A 21,552-nucleotide genomic window follows, 5' to 3' on the forward strand; every position below is an offset into this window, starting at 1 on the left:
GACTCTGTAGGCATCTTAAATTTCGTTTAACATATAAAGATATAATTTTGCTTCAAGCCCAAAATATATACATGTAAATATAAACTAAAAGCATTTAACATAAAATTTGAATTTCTTACATAAATCGACTGGGACACTACTGTATGTCAATTTTAAAGGGATGCTCTATGCCTTGCTCTTTCTTAAATGAACAACTAACTCTCACCCTATAAGTAAACTAAGCTGTAAACACAAAGAAAAAATGATAAATAGATGAACCTTAGCTGCCTATTTACATTTACTTTTATCATTACTTTGAGATTATGTAAAAAGTAAGTATATTAAAGGAGCTCCACTGACGTCAAGATTTTAAAAATAAAATCTGAAAATTTTTACATGTATCAATTGAAAAACTAATATTGCAACTCTTTTCATTTTATTGTCATTTTGCACAATAAAAATGATTATTCTGGAAAACAGGGTGAGGGAAAGGATTCTTACAATTTGCACACAAGTTTTGGTCCAGACCTACATCAAATGGTACTTAAATCTTGGAAATCTGTTTCCAGTCTCATCATGGCAAAAAACCTCAGTAGAGCCTCTTTAACAAACAATCCCCTCAGGATCTTATAAATATAACAAACAATTTAATGTAGTCAATTCCAATTCCAATATTAAAACCATCGGATACGTTGTTGTTTTTTTTTTGCCACAAAAAAAATGAAACCCAACAAAAAACACTTGACGATATTGTGAACATTTCATTAATTTGTCTTCCTCAATAACACTGAGTGCACTTTACAGCTGTTCTTAAGATTTATCGAATTCCCATCACTAGAAAATGTCATTTGCATTTATAACACAAATCTTATTTAAAGCCGAGAAAGACAAAATCTAGATGTAAGCTTGTAGAGCATGTGACACCCAATATAGACAAATTATGGCGACGGGAACATGGTGTCTCAGATGATTTCCCTATCAATCAAGCCTCAGCTGATGCAGAATAACTAGACCTCCGCAAAAATAACGATCTTACTATTCATCACTAGAAGTCGCATTTCATCACTAAAAGTGGCATATAGAAGGGTTTTATGCACAGTTTTATTCAAGTTGTACTTCCTTTATTAATGCTTTTTTACTCATGAAGAAACAAGACAAATTTGGGAACGGTTTAAGAGGAATAAAATGAAAATATTTTTAAGTCTAAAAACTTGTTTTTAAAAGAAAGAAGTTTCAGATTCACCAAAAAAATTGGTACATCGAAAATGGATACATGTTAGAGAAAGGACTAACCAGCACCATATCTATTGGCTTAAAAGATTTTTGATTTTTTCCTTTTGTTATACACCTAGTCGTATTAGTTGATCACAGAAGTCAACAGTAAAAGACTTTAATGCCTTGCCTACTATTAACCCTTACCAGGGTAATTGTCTTATATGGACTTGCCTTTCTTTCAATCTGGACAAAACCATTTATCAGTTTTTAGGGAAATTTTCTGAATATGCAGTGATGTGCTGACTGTTCTTGGTCTGTACATATTCTGTACTGGTCGCAAAACTATTAATAATCAGTTAGAATAGATTATATTATCTTTTACTTGGGACTTTTTAGGCAAGAAAAGGGAAGGGAAGACAAGACATGGCAAGGCAAGGCAAGTCAAAGGCAAGGCAAGTCAAAGCAAGACATGGCAAAAACAAGACAAAACAAGGTAAGGTAACCACCAGCACTAAAAAAACTCAGATAATTTTGTTTTCTTCAATATATGCAGTACTTTAGAGAAATGTTATTGAATGATTTTAAACTGCCATACACAGTAATTACAAGCATCTTATTTTATAGCCAAGATTGACATTTTTACAATAAGCTGCTTGAAAACGTGACATTCAATATTGACAAAATGATACACAGGGAGAAACAGGGTGTCTCTTACAATTTTTCAATCAATCAAAACCATGGTGAATTCATATCCAAATGCAGAAGGAAATGATGTATCATTTCTAATCAAGTAACAGTAGTATTAAGGAAATCTGAAAATTATGTTATCCTACTAATACTCAGTTTTCTTTTGTTTGTTTTTGTTGTTTTTTGGTTGTGGTTTTTTTGGGTTGGGTTTTTTTTTGCTGTTTTTTTGTTGTTGTTGTTTTTTTTTTTTGTTTTTTTTTCAGGGTGGGGGTGGAAGGTTTTTTGGTTCAAAACAATGGTCTTCCTTTACAACTAATACAGGTTGTATTTGAAATGTGTTTTGTTCTCAAAACACAATAAAGTTCCAAAGTTCTATGCTTTTCAAGTTTATTAACTCTGTATTCAACTATCTATTTGAGGCTTTTTCCAAGCTATTTACAGGCCTCTTTAATCCAGGATAATCAGACTGGACTGTCGACACCCCCCCCCCCCCCCTCTCTCAAAAAAACTCAACTTTTTTCTCTTCTTTTGAAAAAAATATCATATTATTTTTCCAAAATTTTAAAATTTAAGAGAAGGCCCCGAGAAAGTTTCCCAATCTGTTAAAAATCATACTATCATATTAAGATATAATATTACTAGGGAATTGTGTTATATTCAAATTTGGTCATAAAGCAATTTAGTGACTCTACCTTCACTTTGGTTTGGCGCTATTACTGACACATTAACTTGATCTAGGACAGTCTGTTTTTCTTCAAAAGGTTTTTTATTCTTTTATTTTGCCTTTATTTTATCAGATATATCACAATGTTACTGTCTCAATGGTAAGAATCTGATGCACAAATTTCTGCATTATTTCAGGCATCAATTGACACCAAGGAATGGTTTCCTTACACAGAAAGAAAATTTACGAGGCAAAATTCTAACAGGTAGGTAAAAGTCACCTAATTTCATCATTTTTTGATGTTAGTAACTTATAAAGAATAATTTTCAAAATTTCAGGAAAAATAATGGCTGTTACTGAATTCAAACTGTCTTTTTATCCAATATTTCTGTTATAAGTCTCTCAACAAAAAAAACACCACATATTATGCTTGTTTATACAAATAATAAGTTTACCGCAAAGTTATGTAACAAATAAGAAGCAACCATTGCATTTATCATAATCATTAAAGTTACTTTTTAAAGGAAAAGAAAAAGATATTGACATAACTGTAACACTTTTTTTAAGTCTTATCATTTTATTGAAACTTTAAATGTATGCCTTAATGTATATTAAAAATATTTCCTGTTTCAAGATATAAATAGATAAAACAAGAGCTGTCGGTAGGACAGCACGCTCGACTATTCTAAGTGCTTGATAGTAAAAGAGCCTTAATAATGTTAAATATTCTAAGTTCACAAAAGGGCTATTTTTTTATAATATATAAAATTGTCCCAAAAAAGGCACAAACCCTTCAGTAGTTATGGAGATAACAGCTTAGAAGCAAAACTTTACCATGAATTTTTTAAGTTGAAAAAGGGAAGAAAAATCAGCCTAAATGCAAGATAGAATTATGGATCTTTGTCAGTGACCTACACTTATGACCCTAAATGTATGTGTGAAGTTTTAAATAAATATCTTTAATAGTTATTGAGATATGTAAAACTTGCATGTAAACATTAACCAAGATACTAAGTAGAAAAAGGGATATGAATCAGCCTTAATGCAAGATAGAGTTATGGAACATGGTCAGTGACATACAATTATGACCCTCAAATTATGACCCTAAGTACATGTGTAAAGTTTCAAGTAAATATCTTTGAAGACCTTTAACCTTTAACCAAAATTTCTAAGTTTCAAAGGGGCATAATTCTGTCAATATTGTAGGCAGAGTTATGCAATTTTGCAAAATGATGTACATTGTTACTATAAACAAGAGCTGTCAGTAGGACAGCAACGCTCGACTATTCTTAGTGCTTGATAGTAAAAAAAATGCTTGATACAGTTACCTCTTCCTGTTAACAGGTTGGGGTCATGATGGTGAACAAGTGTGCAAAGTTTCAAAGCCATATGTCAATGGACTTTGAAAATATTTGAACTATTACAAAAACTTTAACATAAATTCTAAGTCGAAAAAGGGGCATAATTCTGTCAAAATGCTTGATAGAGTTACCTCCTCCTGTTTACAGGTTGGGGTCATGATGTTGAACAAGTGTGCAAAGTTTCAAAGCCATATGTCAATGGACTTTGAAAATATTTGAACTATTACAAAAACTTTAACATAAATTCTAAGTCGAAAAAGGGGCATAATTCTGTCAAAATGCTTGATAGAGTTACCTCCTCCTGTTAACAGGTTGGGGTCATGATGTTGAACAAGTGTGCAAAGTTTCAAAGCCATATGTCAATGGACTTTGAAAATATTTGAACTATTACAAAAACTTTAACGTTAAATTCTAAGTCGAAAAAGGGGCATAATTCTGTCAAAATGCTTTGATAGAGTTACCTCCTCCTGTCTACAGGTTGGGGTCATGATGGTGAACAATGTGGCAAAGTTTCAAAGCCATATGTCAATGGACTTTGAAAATATTTGAACTATTACAAAAACTTTAACATAAATTCTAAGTCGAAAAAGGGGCATAATTCTGTCAAAATGCTTGATAGAGTTACCTCCTCCTGTTTACAGGTTGGGGTCATGATGTTGAATAAGTGTGCAAAGTTTCAAAGCCATATGTCAATGGACTTTGAAAATATTTGCACTATTACAAAAACTTTAACGTAAATTCTAAGTCGAAAAAGGGGCATAATTCTGTCAAAATGCTTGATAGAGTTACCTCCTCCTGTCTACAGGTTGGGGTCATGATGGTGAACAAGTGTGCAAAGTTTCAAAGCCATATGTCAATGGACTTTGAAAATATTTGAACTATTACAAAAACTTTAACATAAGTGGTTACGCCGACGCCGACGCTCGGGTGACTGCAATAGCTCTACTTATTCTTATCGAATAGTCGAGCTAAAAAGTATTGTAAATTTCAATTGAATATCTCAAGCAATAATTAAGATATTTGACTTTACAAAAAAACTTTAACCAAAATTTCTAAGTTTCAAAGGGGCATAATTCTGTCAATATTGTAGGCAGAGTTATCCAACTTGTCAATCTGATGTACATTGTTACTATAAATAAGTATTGTAAGTTTCAATTGAATATCTCAAGCAATAATTGAGATATTTGTCTTTACAAAAAACTTTAACCAAAATTTCTAAGTTAAAAAGGCGCATAATTCTGTCAATATTGTAGGTAGAGTTATCCAACTTGTCAATCTGATGTACCTTGTTACTATAAATAAGTATTGTAAGTTTCAATTGAATATCTCAAGCAATAATTGAGATATTTGACTTTACAAAAAACTTTAACCAACGCAGACGCCGACGCGGACACTGACGCCGACGCCGGGGCGACTACAATAGCTCTCATATTCTTCGAATAGTCGAGCTAAAAATGTCTATACAATAAAATACCAGTAGTATCTTTCAATTTAATGTACTACGCCTGGAAATTCACGATGACTCTCTTTCTTTGTTTGTTTATTTTTTTCTTATTTATTTTCTTCATCAATTCTATACCAGACAAATCAAATAACTTCCGGCAATAAACAAACTGACATTAACAAAAAAATACATTATTTGGATAATGAACAAAAATTCACAATGCTTGAAGTTGTGACAGGTTTAACTAAGGCTGATGATTAAATGCAATAGATAGTACAACAAAAAACAGCCTTTATGTGACAATAAAGTTTTGCCTTTTCCTGAACATAACTGACATTTTATGGTGTTGATAACGAAAAGATTGCAAGATTGCCATAGAGAAACATCAAGTTTTGTAATGAAGTAAAAAGATGCAACATGGCACTCATGTTCATTGAGAACTTGACTGTTTTGGTATCTAAGGGAGACAACTAGTACTGAATATAGGTGTATAAGTCAAGTAACAATTATGGGGAATTGCTTTTTTATCATTACAAAATGGAGTTTGATTTGAAAGAATTTCTCTGATTGTTTCTCATATGAAATTATCCAAAACAGTGAACAGCTGGTCAGACAAAGTCTGATTTTAAGGTAGGACTCTCAATTACAAAAAAAGCTCGACTTCTGTCTTGCATGGAACCAGCAGTAATGTTTTATCTTTTTACCATCCTTGCATACATCTCTAACCTAGTAATCAAGTTTGAGGGCATAAATAAGTTTTACCATTAACCTGCTGGAACTAGAAGGGAGTCATTGCCATTAGTATACAGCCAAGCCAGTTTGACCAGGTTCTATACTTGTGGTAGCTCTTATTTTTTCTTAGTAATTTTCATATAATTTATAGCGGTCTATTCCATTTTATTCCTAATTGAAAGCTGGGCAAATTAATTTCACCAGTTTACAAGTTTAGCAGTTACAAATAAAGACATGCCTATGTCAGCAGTATGGAGGTACACCAGCATGAACATAATACAAACAATATTAACCAAGGCCAGTCTGGACACCATGACAGCTGGACATCATGACAGCAGGATGGATGGACAAGGGAAACAACCTAAAAACAATTAAGAACATACAGACAAAATTAAAACTCTAGTTATCTTACCGTATCATTATCTTGCTGTGTTAGATCTGTCAGTTCCTTCACCATGTGAAGATTCCAGAAGAATCGTCTATCACATCTCTGCCACAGTTGCAGGGTACTATCGTAACTTGACGAGGACTGACGCTGTATTGTATTGGTCAGATCATGTGTCTTACAGTAATAGAAAGTGTTACTTTCATTGTACATCTTGATCAGCTCCTGATAAACAAATAAATTGCTTTAACATGTGTAATTTCAGTACCACCAATGTTCAATAAGCTAGATGGATACTACCTCACATGAAAGAATCTTAAGTCCCTGGTGGGATTTGCACCCACAGCAGTTAGGGGCAAGTGGTTTGAAGTCAACAAACTTTACCACTCGGCCATGGACACCCCTCTACTTTAATTATATGACAAATGTTAATCTATCACCCGTGCCTAAACATGCAATGATTAATTTTCATATTCAAACTTTGAGCACAAATGGACCTTACACATCTTAAGTAATACACTTGGTATTCATAATCCCTTAATATATAATGCATTATTCATACAGTTATTACTTCATCATTTAGATTTCTTATGAGTCATGTAATATTATATATAGAATTATTTGTTTGGTCGGGTTTTATGTCCATCAATACAGTATAGGTCATATGGGGACTTTCCAGATCTGATGTTCTTGAGGTGAAAGACCTCAGGTTCCCCTCATTGCATTATTTCATTTATAAACAGGTACCTAAGTAGAACCACCAACATTTCATAAGCTAGTTGGATAGCTTCCTCACATGAAAGAATCCATAGTCACTGTCGGGATTCAACCCCACAGCAGAGAAAGGCAAGTGGTTTGAAGTCAATAACTTAACCACTTGGCCATGGACACCCCTAGAATTATTTGTATCAATTACATACTTTACCATAAGATTGTTTAATTTGTAAAATGGACATATTCAGATTTGAATTCAGAACTGTCCATTGTAAGTAAAGGGAGGTTTTGATACAAAAATGATCAAATTATCTCTAAGCCTTGCTTGCCACAACAGAAGCTATCCAAACAACCAGTGCAGATCAATGTCTGATCACGGTCTGCACTGTTCATTATTCAGTCAGTACATATTTTGAAATTTTCCATGAAAATGATGAATGGTTTTGTCCAGATCAAAAGACGGACAAGTTCATCTGAATCATTTACTTCAAAAAAACTAAAGAGTTAACATTATGTGGTCATGGATAAGTAAGTTGAAAAAATAATCCTAGAGGAATATTTCAGGTATGAGAAGCAGACTTCTCCTTAAATTTTTGGGAAAACTAACAGTGTTTCTGCAAAAAGAGAAGGAAAAATAACATAAACCGAATTTTAGAGGAAAACTGCATGATTTGAAAGAGATTCCCTAAGGCAGACTCTTATAAACAGCCCCTGCTATAGAAGGGAATGGTTTTTGAATGTCATTTGACATTTGTACTATTCTCTAAACTCTAAAATATAGAACTCATAAATGTATAATGTAACTGGTTATGTGTATACAAATTTGAAATTAATTCAAAAACAAAAACTATGAACTACAAAAAACAATATGATTAGATTATATTTCCCTGATTATTTGCAGCATAAAATACAGTGTTGTTTCAGAAACGGAATATTTAAACCAGAATGGCGTATATGATATATATAGCATTCATGACCTTTCCAAGAGAATTTTAACAACTATTTAATGATGTATTTTAATTTGTTAATTGAATTTAAATGCCACCTCAAAATAAGAAAATAATTTGTAATAGAACTAACATGAACTTGTGCTACCATAAAAGCTGCATAAAATTGTTAAAGTTTCTCTAGCAAAGGAATGCAAATGTTGCTAGTCATGTTCAATAAAGTACTGTTGTTTGACATCCACTGTTAACCTTGGTATTTTTTTTTTTCGACACTTACATTATTGTATTTAGTCCTAATCAATCACATTTTATGTTATACAAAAAATAAAACAAGTAATAATCATAAACAGCTATTCATAAACTGAACTAAACAGAAAAGGGCTATGGTTCATATGAACACATCTGTGGATGTTTCAAAATTCAAAATTTTACCAGTTCATGTTAATAAATGTTGAATCCTGCTTTAGCAGATGCAAGGGGACGTGGACAGTAACTTGTAATTACCACTTCCATCCATTGTCAATTAAACTAAGCCTGCAACATTTCAATTTTGATGTGTTGGGCTTTCTTTAGGGACTCTCTTTTTCTTTATTTTAGTAGTTTTGGTGTCTGCCTCTAAATCCAGTTCAAATATTTGAGGAATCAAAAACTTGTCTTTTATATTTCTTCTAGTGTAAGCTATAGAGTACAGATGATAGATTACCAATGCTCAATAGATTGTAATCGTCTCTTTAAAAGAAGATCAAGCCTCAGTAAGAAAAACTGTTAGTCTCATTAACAACACCAATGCCGCCAGCATAGAACATGTCTAAGCTTTACATGTGTAGTCTGTCAAATCTGAGTAGTCTCCGACTGAAAATTTGAGCCATGTCATGAAAAAACCAACATAATGCATTTGCGACCAGCATGGATCCTGACCAGCCTGCGCATCTGCGCAGTCTGATCAGGATCCATGTTGTTCGCTATCGGTTTCTCTACTTGTTATAGAGTTTGTAAGCGAACAGCATGGCTCCTGATCAGACTGCACGGATTCGCAGGCTGGTCTGGATCCATGCTGGTCGCAAACCCATTATGTTGGTTTTGTCATGACACGGCTCAAATCTCTTTAATGGACTTCAGGAACAGGCTGAGGAGTGTTCTCACAATCTCAAACGAATGTTGAAATAAATACTTTAAAATATTAGTGGCTTCAAGACAAATCCTATTTCATCAATTCACCCCACAAACTACCTAAAATTGACTCATCAATCTTCCAATCTGTACAAAATCATTCATCGTCTTAGTGAATAGCAACCAGTGCAGACCATGATCAGGCAGGTACAGATATGTCAACTTATCTTGGTCTGCACTGGTTTGCATGGATAAAATCTGCTGCCGTCTGCAGGTTGAAGTTTAATAATTACATCAATATATCTAATTAAATACCTCTAATATTCGTCTCTCAAACTTTTCTTTGTCTTTGACCACTTTCTGAAATGACATAGACACTTGAATCTACAATTATTATATATTTACAGTAATAAGAAAGATACAGGAATCTATAATAGTAATATATTGACAGTAATGAGTTTGTATTCATTCCCACCCCTAGGTCTCTGTGGTATATAAATCAATCACTACTTGGTGAAAAAAATGTATAAAAGTTGTTATTTATACCTCCATAAATCATCACTTGTTGGAATATTTATGAATAAAAAAAATTGCATTTCTATTTCTATGCTGTCAGCATTATATGATATATGTATGGAAGTCAACATGTATTAGATGGAACAACACCTTTATTTTCCACTAGAACTACTATTTAAAATTTGGACAAATTTTTTCACATTTAACTCAGCACTCACAAACAGTCTATGAAAACAAAAAGTGCACACTTTCACATGTTTGTCAAACTTTAAAAAAGCATTCATTGTAAAAATATAACATAGGTGTAGAAACACTAAGACTGAGTGAGTTGTTGAGGTCTCTGACATGACACCACTTGTGAGTTTTACAGGGCTTTTAAATCTTGCTGAAGGTCAGTGGTTTAACAAAGGTGTCTACCATTGACTGAAACATTATAGAGGGGGAGGATCTCTCATATCTTCACCTTAGTGCAGTACTGGATTAACTCTAATGTAATTTAATAGGAGTTAACCCGTTACTGCACTAAGGTGACAATATGTTCCTGACAGTAAAAGCTCAATCACAAATATATCAAGGATTTGACTTTCATTATACAATATAACTTGATAACTGCTAATGGATGGATAAATGACCATTTGTGGCCAAACATGTAACATCTAAGCTTGTTAAATTGGTAAAAAAAAAGTTTTAGTGCAGTTTGTAAGGAACTTTTTTCTCATCTGATACGAGTCATTGGAATAAGTTAAAAGATACAGAGGATTAATTAACCTTCTTAGGTTTTACATTCTCAGCAGCAGATTTGATCGTGTTCCAAGTCTTCTGGAGTGACTTCCCTTGACCGTCGGCATTTTGTGTGATACGATCTGTCTGACGAATTCCAAAGTGATGCATCTTACAAAGCTACAAAATATAACATAATAACTGATTACAAAGCTACAAAATATAACATAATACCTGATTACAAAGCTACAAAATATAACATAATAACTGATTATAGAGCACATAATTTAGTTTATACAATTTTTTTTTTTTTTTTTTTTTTTTTTTTTTTTTTGGGGGGGGGGGTTTGGTGTTTACGTCACATTGACACAGTATAGGTCATATCGCGACGTTCCAGCTTTACTGGTGGAGGAAGATCTCAGGTGCCATTCCGTGCATTATTTCAGGCACGAACGGGCACCTGAGTAGAACCACCGACGTTCCGTAAGCCAGCTGGATAGCTTCCTAAGCGGTGAGGGGCAAGTGATTTGAAGTCAACAACCTTAACCACTCCCGCAATGGACGCTCCCCCCCCCCCCTCCCCCCTCCAAATTTTTTTTAGTTTGATTTTGTTGGAAGCTATAAGCTTATTAAAACACTCTCAAATCCATTCCTGGAACCAACCAGTATTAAGCAATGAATGTAAAGTTTTGTGCTCAAGGAAACAACAGCTTGCCTTTATAATAATAATAATAATAATAATAATAAAGTCTTTATTTAAAGAGGCTACACAGTTGCAACAAAGGCAATCTACCCTGTGGGCCTCATAAAATGTACATATTTACAATCATATAGTTGTGAATAACATGAAATATTTTGCAGAAACATTAACATAATTATTTTGATATTGCAATAGAAAATGACAAACAATTATATAATAATATAAAGTGCACAAAAAATATACAGTGAAACAAGGCATTTCAAAATTACAAATAAACCTTTGACAATACAATGTAACAATATTTCAACAAGAGCAGTGTTTTTCTTACAATTTTATATTTCATTTGTCTTTTTCCAATTTTCTATGTATTTATGTTTGAAGTTTTGAAGTGATTGTGCAGAGCGTATGCTGATTGGTATTTCATTCCAGATTTTTGACCCTGAATAGTTAAAACTTTTTCTGAAAAATTCTACTTTTGGTTTTGGTTGGTATATGTTAAGTTTTGAATCTGTTGAACGTAGGGTGCGAGAATGAATAGTATGATTGAATGTAAATTTTTGTTTTAAGTACTCGGGGCAAATATTGTTAATTGATTTATATACCATAATTGCTTGTTTATATTTGACTCGGTCTGGGAATTTCATCCAGTTTAATAAAATGAATAGATCTTCAGCCGGGGCATCATATGGTTGATCTAGTATAATCCTAGCTGCTCGTTTTTGGAATCGAACTATGGATTGTATTTGCTCCAAATTACAATTTCCCCAGATAGAGCAACAATAGTCTAAGTGAGGTAGTATGTAGGAGTTAAAAAATAGTTTTCTAATGGGAATGTCTATGAAATATTTAATTCTTTGCAGTAGGTACAATTTGGAATTGCACTTTTTTAACACATGATTAATATGGTTTTTCCAGTTTAATTTGCTGTCAACTTGGACACCGAGAAGTTTCTCAGAGTTGGAACATTCTATTAAATTATTGTCTAAATGTAGCATGTTTAATAATTTGGAGTCTGTTTTGTTTGATGGACAAATTGCCATTGCCTTTGATTTCTTTGCATTTAGTGACATAGAGTTCATTTGACACCAAAAATTTACATTATCTAATGCAGTTTGTAATTTAGTTTGTACTTCCAGATAAGTTGTTCCAACTGCAGAGATAGTTGTATCATCAGCAAATATATCTGTAAAAATTTCTTTTAGCTCCTTCGGAAGATCATTAATATATATTAGAAATAAAAGTGGACCAAGTACAGATCCTTGGGGAACTCCTGATTTAATATGTCCTGGTTCTGATAGTTTCCCAGATATAGATACCTTTTGAAGCCTATCCTGTAGGTAGGACTTAAACCACAGTATTGTTTTATTGCTAATATTAAGTGTTTGTAGTTTTTGAATAAGAATAGAGTGATCTACTAGGTCGAACGCCTTTGAAAGGTCGAGAAACAGTGTTCCAACAACTTTTCCATCATTAATAGCATTTATCCACCTATCTACTATTGAAAGTAAGGCAGTTTCACAGGAGTGATCTTTTCTAAAGCCAGACTGATAGTTATAGACTAAGTTGTTAGATTCTAGAAAGTCTTTGAGGTTATTAGAGACATGGCGTTCAATGATTTTGGTTAGTATTGGAAGGATTGAGATTGGTCTGTAGTTGCATTTGTCACTTTTAGAACCTTTTTTAAATATAGGTGTAACTTTTGCAATCTTAAATTGGTTTGGAAATATATCATTAGAAATGCTTAAGTTCATAATATATGTAATTGAATTCGCTATGATGTCAGCTGACATTTTTAGGTATTTAGGCCCAAGTCCGTCCAGACCTGTAGACTTGCTTTCATCAAGATTTAGTAACTCTTTTTGAACAAACTCTTTAGTTAGAAGTGGTATTTCAAATTTAGAAGAAAAGTTTGAATTTTCTTGGCTGTCATTAATTTCTGGGAGTGTGTGTTGCATACACTGAAATATGTTAATAAAATAGTCATTAAAAGTATTAGCTGTTTGGACTGGATCTGAAATAGGGTTGCCTTGATCGTCATTGATGAAATTAGTTGGATGTATTACAGATGTACCTGATAAATCTTTAAGATTTTTCCATAGGGTTTTTGGATCATTTTTCCTATTGTTATTTATTTTTTCTGTAAAAAAAGATTTTTTTGATGTTTTGATAAGTGCCTGTACGAAAAAGTCTGGGCAGAATGCAGACAGAATCTGTACAGACTTTATTTAGAAAACTCTGTACAGAGTCTGTACAGAAAAAAATCTGGTCAAATGATACAAAGTTGAACCAGAATTCTATTAATAGATTTTAGCAATAAGGATAAAGAACGAAATCTGTACAGATTTTTTCTGAAATATTTAAATTAAGCCGATTATTTTCTGGGCAGAAAAAAATCTGGGCAGAAAAAAAAAATCTGGGCAGAAAAAAAATCTGGGCAGAAAAAAATCTGGGCTTCTTCATATTCTGTACAGAATTAACCCTGTCCATAGGAAATATCTGAAAGGGAATTCTGCACAGAAAAAAATCTGTACAGAAAATATTCTGTACAGATTTTCGTTTTTTTGGCTAAAAACAAAATCAATTTTCCTTTTGAACATTTCTCATTTATTAATTTTAATTAACAATTTTTATTCATTTCTTTCCTGGAGTAGTCTATCCAATGAGTAATAGCCTTGTTGAGGGCGCTGTCATCAGGAATTGGCTTGTCTCTGTCTTTGCACCACACATCCTGACATAATCTAGAGTAAAAAAAAAGGAATTTTAATTATGTTCATTCTATTATTAAATGATATACAAAATTTGTAAAATATTTCAATGTGTATACAAAACAGTTAAAATTGTATCCCTATATACCTTAAGTTTTTTTGCACCAAGTAACAACAAAGTCACTGACTAATAAAACTGTTTACATATATCATCCCTGACCATATATCATCCCTGACCAACGCTTGTGTTGCTTGTGTTACAAATCTACACAGTCATGTAAATTGCAACATAACTTAAAATAGGAGAGATTTACAAGTGGCCAATATTCTAAAAATAGAATTGCTGATAAGCACTGACCATAGCAACCGTTGCTGGTCATACATTCTACACAATTTCCGGGAGTTTTGAATTGATTAATTTAAACTAAATGAATTGAATTATAGAATAGCAAAACAAAAAGCTAAACTATTTATTGCATAATAGAGCAAGAAATTAAAAAAAAATAGATCTTGACCTATCAACTGATCAAAAAGCAATTTATGAACTAATAATTTCACTGGCCCAGCTTTGACTTCAGTGCATTAATTTTATACTCATTAGACCATAGTGGTCTTTCTCAAATCAGAGTAAATTTAACTAATATAGATAATTCATAGACTATTAAAAGATGTATAAATAATTTCTTTTATTTACAGTGGAAGGTATAACCAAATAATTCAAAGAAAAATTCAAAGAAAACATTGCAAAATCTTACCTCTGGTTTTGATTATAATTCCATCATAATTCCTCTTTGGCCCCTAAATCTGAGAATTTCAAGTCTCTACATGATTGCTCTTCACAACAACTAACTTGTTAACTTATCATTAGAAAAATAAACTAAACAAAACATATTAATCTTTGCCAATGTGAAGACACTTTGTGTAATAAAACCTCGTGTGGCAGCCTGAGAGATTTGAATTGACCAACAGGGGTTACATGGGGGTTACACCTGATATTACAGAATATCTATCTACTACTCTGAGATTAACTCAGAGTGAAATTCTGGCTAGAAAAGTAAATTCTGTCTCAAGATTCATCTAAGTGTTAAAATTCTGTGTGTCTATGTAAATTCTGCCTCATTTTTTTTCCAAGTATTGAAATTCTGTCTTGTAAAAATATCTAAGAGCAAAATATCTGTGTGAAAATTTTTCTGTACAGAAAAATTTTTGATTCTGTTTTATTCTGCACAGAAAATCACCTATTTCCTAGGCCGATTCTGTGTCCAATTCTGTGTCGGTGTCAACTCTGTACAGAAAAATGAAAATCTGCCTCTATAACAACCAGAGTTGGTACAGAGTCTGTACAGAATTGGCTCAGAATTTTCGTACAGGTGCCTTTACTTTATTTCTCCAGATCTTGTACTGTTCAAAGTTACCTTTACTTTTAAAATAATCTCTTTGATTTATTGCATATTTTACATCTGTAGTTAACCAGTCTGGTTGACTTGTATGTTTTACACGTTTAGTTTTTAGTGGAGCATGTTGATTAAGTGTATTTAAAAATAAGTTAGAAAAATAGTCTAGTGCATCATTTGGATCATCGTATATTTGCAAGGTGCTCCAAGGTTGACATTTTAATTGTTGTAAAAATTCTCCTTGGTTAAACTTCTTTGTATTTCTATAAGAGATTGTTTTATGCATTGGTCCATCAGAACTTTTAGATGTTTTTCTTGTTATACATACTGGTAAGTGATCACTTAGGGATATGTTGGGGATAGTAATTTTCTTTATGTTACATGGAATATTTGTATACATATGATCAATAATTGTTGATGATGTTTGAGTAATTCTAGTTGGATGTTCAACCATTTGGCAAAGATTGTAACTGTCATTTAGTTTTAACCAGTTTGATTTCAATGAATTTTCAGTTTTAAAATCAATATTAAAGTCTCCCATTATCAACAGTTCCTTGTCTTCACAAATTAATTTTTCCAGGGTATCTTCATACATAGAGTTCCAAGATGACAGGGATGATGGTGGTCTATACACATATCCAAGAATAAATGGTTTTTGATTAAATGGTTTAATTTCCAGTAAAATGATTTCCATATTGGTGTTTTCCAGATCTTCACGCCTAATACAAGGGTAGTTTTCTTTCACAAATACCACAATACCTCCACCATTTGATTGTCGATCTCTCCGAAAGAACTGGTAGCCATTTATTTTGAATTCTTCGTCACTAAAACTTTCATTTAAAAATGTTTCACAGATGCCAAAAATATCAATTTCTTTGTGTTCATGTAAAAGTATCTTGATTTCATCGAATTTAGGAAACAAATAATGAATGTTAAGATGCATGAGTTTTAATCCTTTTTTAAGGAACCAATGATTATGTGGATTTGTAATCGAGAAGTTATCATGTTTTGACTGATCTTTGTAATTTAAACTTGGTGAGGTGGCACTGATGGAGGAAATAGATACATCCAAGGTGACATTGGTGGGAATTGATTCCAGATTCTTAACGAGTGGGGTGTTGGTGGCAATATCTGCATTTGATGGTTGTAAAACATCTGTTGATGTGGTGGCCTTTGACAGGGTTTGAACCCACGCAGTCACCAATCCTTAGATAACTTATTCTCTACCACACCACCACTCTTTATTTGATAACATGCCTTTCAGTAAATCACCGAAATGTCACAGTGAAATATATTTTGATAATTTCACTAAATCATTACTATACCTACTTATATTTAAAAAGCATGAATCATTAATAAACAGATCTTTCTGCAGTAATACAATGTACTCTTAATTGCAAAGTTAATTAATTGTATATGTTTTCTGGAAGCACATACAAATTTACACACTTAATTTTAAATTGTACATGTGACTTTTTTTCTTCAACATTTACATTATAGCATTCCTGAAAGAGAGTTGTTAACGTTATTTAGGGCAAAATAACAACAACAAAAACTGAAAAAATGAAATAAAATAAAAAATTCTTCCTGTTACATGTACATGTAAAATTAAATTATATTTCACTTGTAAACATTTTACTTGTAGCTTTACAACTCACTAAAAGCACCTGGTGTTCACTCTGTCAAACAAACTATTAAAAAAAATTGTGTGATTTTTATTTTGGCAATCACAATGGTCCAAGTGAATATATTTTTCTTCGGTGGACTAACCCCCAAGATATGACCAAAAATGTGTTGCATTTCGCCTAAAAAACGCCTAAAAATACAGACAAATAAACACCTTAAATCATTGGAAAAAAACCTTCCTATTTCTGTTATTTCTGAGTATTATTTTCTGCTACTCAAAAAGAGATTGTTATCTTTCTTTTTTATTCTGATAATTCAGCGTAATTTGTTTTCCTTTCTTGACATTTTTATAACACTGCATGAAAATGGAAGTGTATTTGTTTCCAAATAAGAGTTTCAGTTTTTTTATTGTGTCACTTTTAATGAAAGCATCATACAAATAATCTAGTCGTGTGGGAATTCAAGAGAAATAATGATTCCAACAGAGATAATAAGGTGGTAAAATTATTTCCCAAATAATCAAATAAAACCAATTGTTTACATGAAATGTTATATAAGCATGCTTTTCAAGGTTGGAAATTAAGCAATTAAATAGAAATTTCTGAGTGCAAAAAAATGTTAAAATCAGTATGCAGAGTTCTTTTAATAAAATCTTGTTTTCTCAAATTCTTTTGATGCAAGATGGCATATACATTGTATTTTAATTTGGCCATACTACATTAAGGTCCGACCAATTTTTACCAAGTAAACATATGACCAAATTTCATTTCTTAAATACTAAATGAATCAACAAGTTGTGCATGTATTGTTATTCTGAAAATAATTAATTTTATAAAAATTTCCTTAGTTTGTAACCTCTTTTGAGTTCACTTGCTGTGTAGTTAGAAATAAGAATGGAAACAGCATGGACCATCACCAAGGTGATTGTGACCTTGACCTCTGATCTTCTGACCCCAAAAACAATACAGGCCTTTAACTTATATAAATACAACTACCACACAAAGTTTAAAGCCTTCAAGTCAAATGCTGTTAGTTGAGAACAGTTCTAGATAACCATGACATTTGACCTACTGACCCCAAATACAACATCTGTAAAATAATGTACTTTTTCTTAATAGATGGGGCAACATAATTAGGACAAACATACATATATATGACCTCTAGAGTGTAAACAATCTAAAATTTTAACTACATGTATACAGCACAATGCATGGTGGTTTGAAGGTCAAATGTCAAGGTTACTTAGTGATTTGTAGGTCAAATGTCAAGGTTACTCTGACTTTTGGCAATTGTTCTCAACTTGTAGCATTTTACACTGTCCCAAGACAAACCTGAAAATCTCACAGACATGCTAAACTCTTTAAAGTATGTTGTTCATCATTTTCTTTTCTATTAAAGTTGAAAATGTGTCTCCACAGGGCTATCAGTTCATATAATACCATCATGAATCATGCTAATATCTTATATTATTGTTGACAGACTGGTAATAAACTGTCTATAAACTTACAATATACTCTCTGATAGAGCATGTGTCAGTCTAAAACTTAATGTCTATCATTTTATTTATCTCTTTATGTCAATTCTACTCATATTTATACAGTCTTAAATGAATTCTGAAAATGCTTAATGTTTCTTCAGACAGCTTTTGCACTCAAATAATCATTCTGCTTAAGTCGTAGTGTTTTTGATATGGGGTATGAACAATGACACATTTCGTACAATATTTAAGGTTGAAAGCTACATGTTTTATTAATGAATGTGTTATATATTAAACAAAATCTTTTTCCATGTATAGCTAAAAGAATACAGATACAATCTGAAACATGTAGCAGTAGTACAGTTGTTGAATTTTTATAGTATATTTTACAAGTTTACCTAAGTATAAACCTTTTAAGATGGTAAAACAATTAAGGAGTACAAGTGGAACAAAGGTCAAGGAGTGCGTGACACTTCATCGTCAAACTTACATCAAGATCAACCTCGGCAGGTTCCGTGTCTGATAATGACAGGACAGTGATCTTGTTAATCTGAAATACATCATGTTCACCTTCCAGCTTGCCAACACATGTCTGTTTGCTGATCAACAATAACTTCCACTCAGACTCTGCAAAATTTAAGAACAATGGTCAAACGTGCATGATTTATAATAAAAACAAGGAACATCGCAATGCGATGCAACCAGGTTTTCAGCAAAATATTTCACAGAAGCTTTGTCATGAAGGGGCATTTGTTTTTAATTGAACTTTTAGGAGGAATTATGGCTTTTTTAATATTCCTCAAACAAAAATGATTGAGAAATTTTATGTTGTCTATTCGCCTTTTTTTCCCGAATGTTTTAGAAAGGTAAACAGTACTTTATTTTTGCTTAATTTTTGCATTTTTGCGTCTCTTGTCATTTTCTTTTGTCAACAATATTGGCGTGTGGTGTTTTGTGCGATATCAAGAAAAGTATGTTCACAATTTTAAAAAAATACTTGAATGATGTCTTGGAAGAAACATGGGAATTTAGTGAGCGCCAGGGCACTTGATGACAAAGCTTCTGTGAAAGTTTGGTAAAAATCCATTGAGAAATGTAGGAGAAGTTGCGCACTGTAGAAATTGTTCACTATATATTCTGTATAAGGAAAAAATATACAAAGGGCCATAATTCGGTCAAATATTATCCAATCACAAAACCCCGACAATATGTGCCAGGCACTTGAAAACAAAGCTTCTAAGAAAGTTTGGTCAAAATCCGTTGAGAAATGTAGGAGGAGTTGAGCACAGAAGAAATTGTTCTCTATATATTCTGTATAAGGAAAAAATATACAAAGGGCCATAATTCGGTCAAATATTATCCAATCACAAAACCCCGACAATATGTGTCAGGCACTTGATAACAAAGCTTCTAAGAAAGTTTGGTCAAAATCCGTTGAGAAATGTAGGAGGAGTTGCGCACAGAAGAAATTGTTCACTATATATTCTATATAAGGAAAAAAAACAAAGGGCCATAATTAGGTCAAATATATACCAATTGCAAAACCCTGGCAATATGTGTCAGGGCACTTGATGACAAAGCTTCTGAGAAAGTTTGGTCAAAATCCGTTGAGAAATGTAGGAGGAGTTGCGCACAGAATAAATTGTTCACTATATATTTTATATAAGGAAAAAAAAACAAAGGGCCATAATTAGGTCAAATATTATATAATCGCAAAACCCCGACAATATGCGCCAGGGCACTTGATGACAAAGCTTCTGTGAAAGTTTGGTCAAAATCCGTTGAGAAATGTAGGAGGAGTTGCGCACAGAAGAAATTGTTTACGCCCGCCCGCCCGCCCGTCCGCCCGCCCGCCCGACCGCCCGCCCGCCGACATACCTCAATCTAATAACCAGTTTTTTCCTTCGGAAAACCTGGTTAAAAAATAAAATGGTTAATTTTTTTAAAACATAAATGTAGTCAAAACAGAGAATTTTCAAATATTCACATTATCTTTAAAGTTCTGTGTCTTTCAATCAAATAATATTTACCAATTTCATGAATTAAAAAAAAAACTTTGAATCTCTTGTTGCTTTAGGACAAATTTATTTTAGTTGGAGATACCAGATTGAAAAGTGTGTAGGGGGTGTAAATTATTCAAGGCCAATTTGTAGGGACATACCTAATATGTAATTATATAAAATATCACACAAACGTGACAATGAGAGCATCATTTAGAGAATATATATTTTACAGCAGACCTGTGTGGTGGCAGTCAAAAATGTCACCCAGTATTTCATTTTGATTTTCATATCATTCTGTATTTTTGTGTCATTTTGGATACTTCAAGTTCTTTACAATGTAAAGAGGGTATGTGAGATGTTACATAACAAATTGTCATTCTGACCAATGCAAAAAAGTTTGTAGATACCTTTTTTGTGGTGCATAGGTGTACAAATCAAGTTTACTAAAATCATAGTTTTCAATGAATCTTTTTCATATTTTAATTTTATTTGGGTTTTAAGTAACATCAACACTGTACATGTCTCATGGCAACTTTCCAGTTCCTACAGGTTTAAAAAGACCTCAAATGTGCAGCTCAGCCCATGCATACATTATTCAGGTACAAGCAATTACCTGAGTAGAACTACTGATCTTATATAAGCTAACTGGATAGCTTCCTCACATTAAAGAATCCCAACCGACATTGAAATTACATCCATGAGTGGTAAAAGTGAGTTATTTGAAGTCAATGATCTTGACCACTACAGAGACCCACAATCTTATCAAGTTAGGACATTCGATCATTAGAATATTTATGCTGAAAGTCAATGTATTAATTATTTACATCTTCACAGAACATTACATTAAACAACAGCAAGAATTCAACACATTATTAAAATCTGCTGTTTTTTTTCCATTCTTCAAGAAAGTTTCTATAAAAATAGTAATATTTAGCCTGAGATAACAACCAGTACAAAAATAGGTACACTTTTGTAACTGGAATTTGATTGATAAATTCAATCTTATGAACAAAAGTAAACACAAATTCCAGCCAAAAATAGTCTCAGAGTTTGTTTTAGAATTATCACATTTCTTTACGAGCTTTTCCTTAACTTAAGCAACATGTTGTCACTGAGTTGCGGAATCTCAATACCAACTAAAATGTGAAATCACATGTCATGCCCTATCCATCA

The 21,552-nt window shown here is 32.5% G+C and overlaps 1 protein-coding gene across 1 annotated transcript in view; it reads right to left on the minus strand.

Annotated features, from left to right (window-relative positions):
- LOC132744664 (phosphatidylinositide phosphatase SAC2-like) overlaps positions 1-21,552 on the minus strand; it is a 92,924-nt gene that overhangs the window by 54,105 nt on the left and 17,267 nt on the right. Inside the window, exons 3-6 of the mRNA XM_060733425.1 lie at positions 18,867-19,003; positions 10,523-10,654; positions 9,554-9,598; positions 6,495-6,692 (exon numbers count right to left, since the gene is read on the minus strand). Of these exons, the coding sequence (XP_060589408.1) occupies positions 6,495-6,692; positions 9,554-9,598; positions 10,523-10,654; positions 18,867-19,003 (512 nt within the window). The remainder of the gene's footprint in view (positions 1-6,494; positions 6,693-9,553; positions 9,599-10,522; positions 10,655-18,866; positions 19,004-21,552) is intronic.

Source organism: Ruditapes philippinarum, unplaced genomic scaffold (assembly GCF_026571515.1).
Source record: "Ruditapes philippinarum isolate M1 unplaced genomic scaffold, ASM2657151v2 ctg551_1_1_1_1, whole genome shotgun sequence".
Lineage (NCBI taxonomy): Eukaryota > Metazoa > Mollusca > Bivalvia > Venerida > Veneridae > Ruditapes > Ruditapes philippinarum.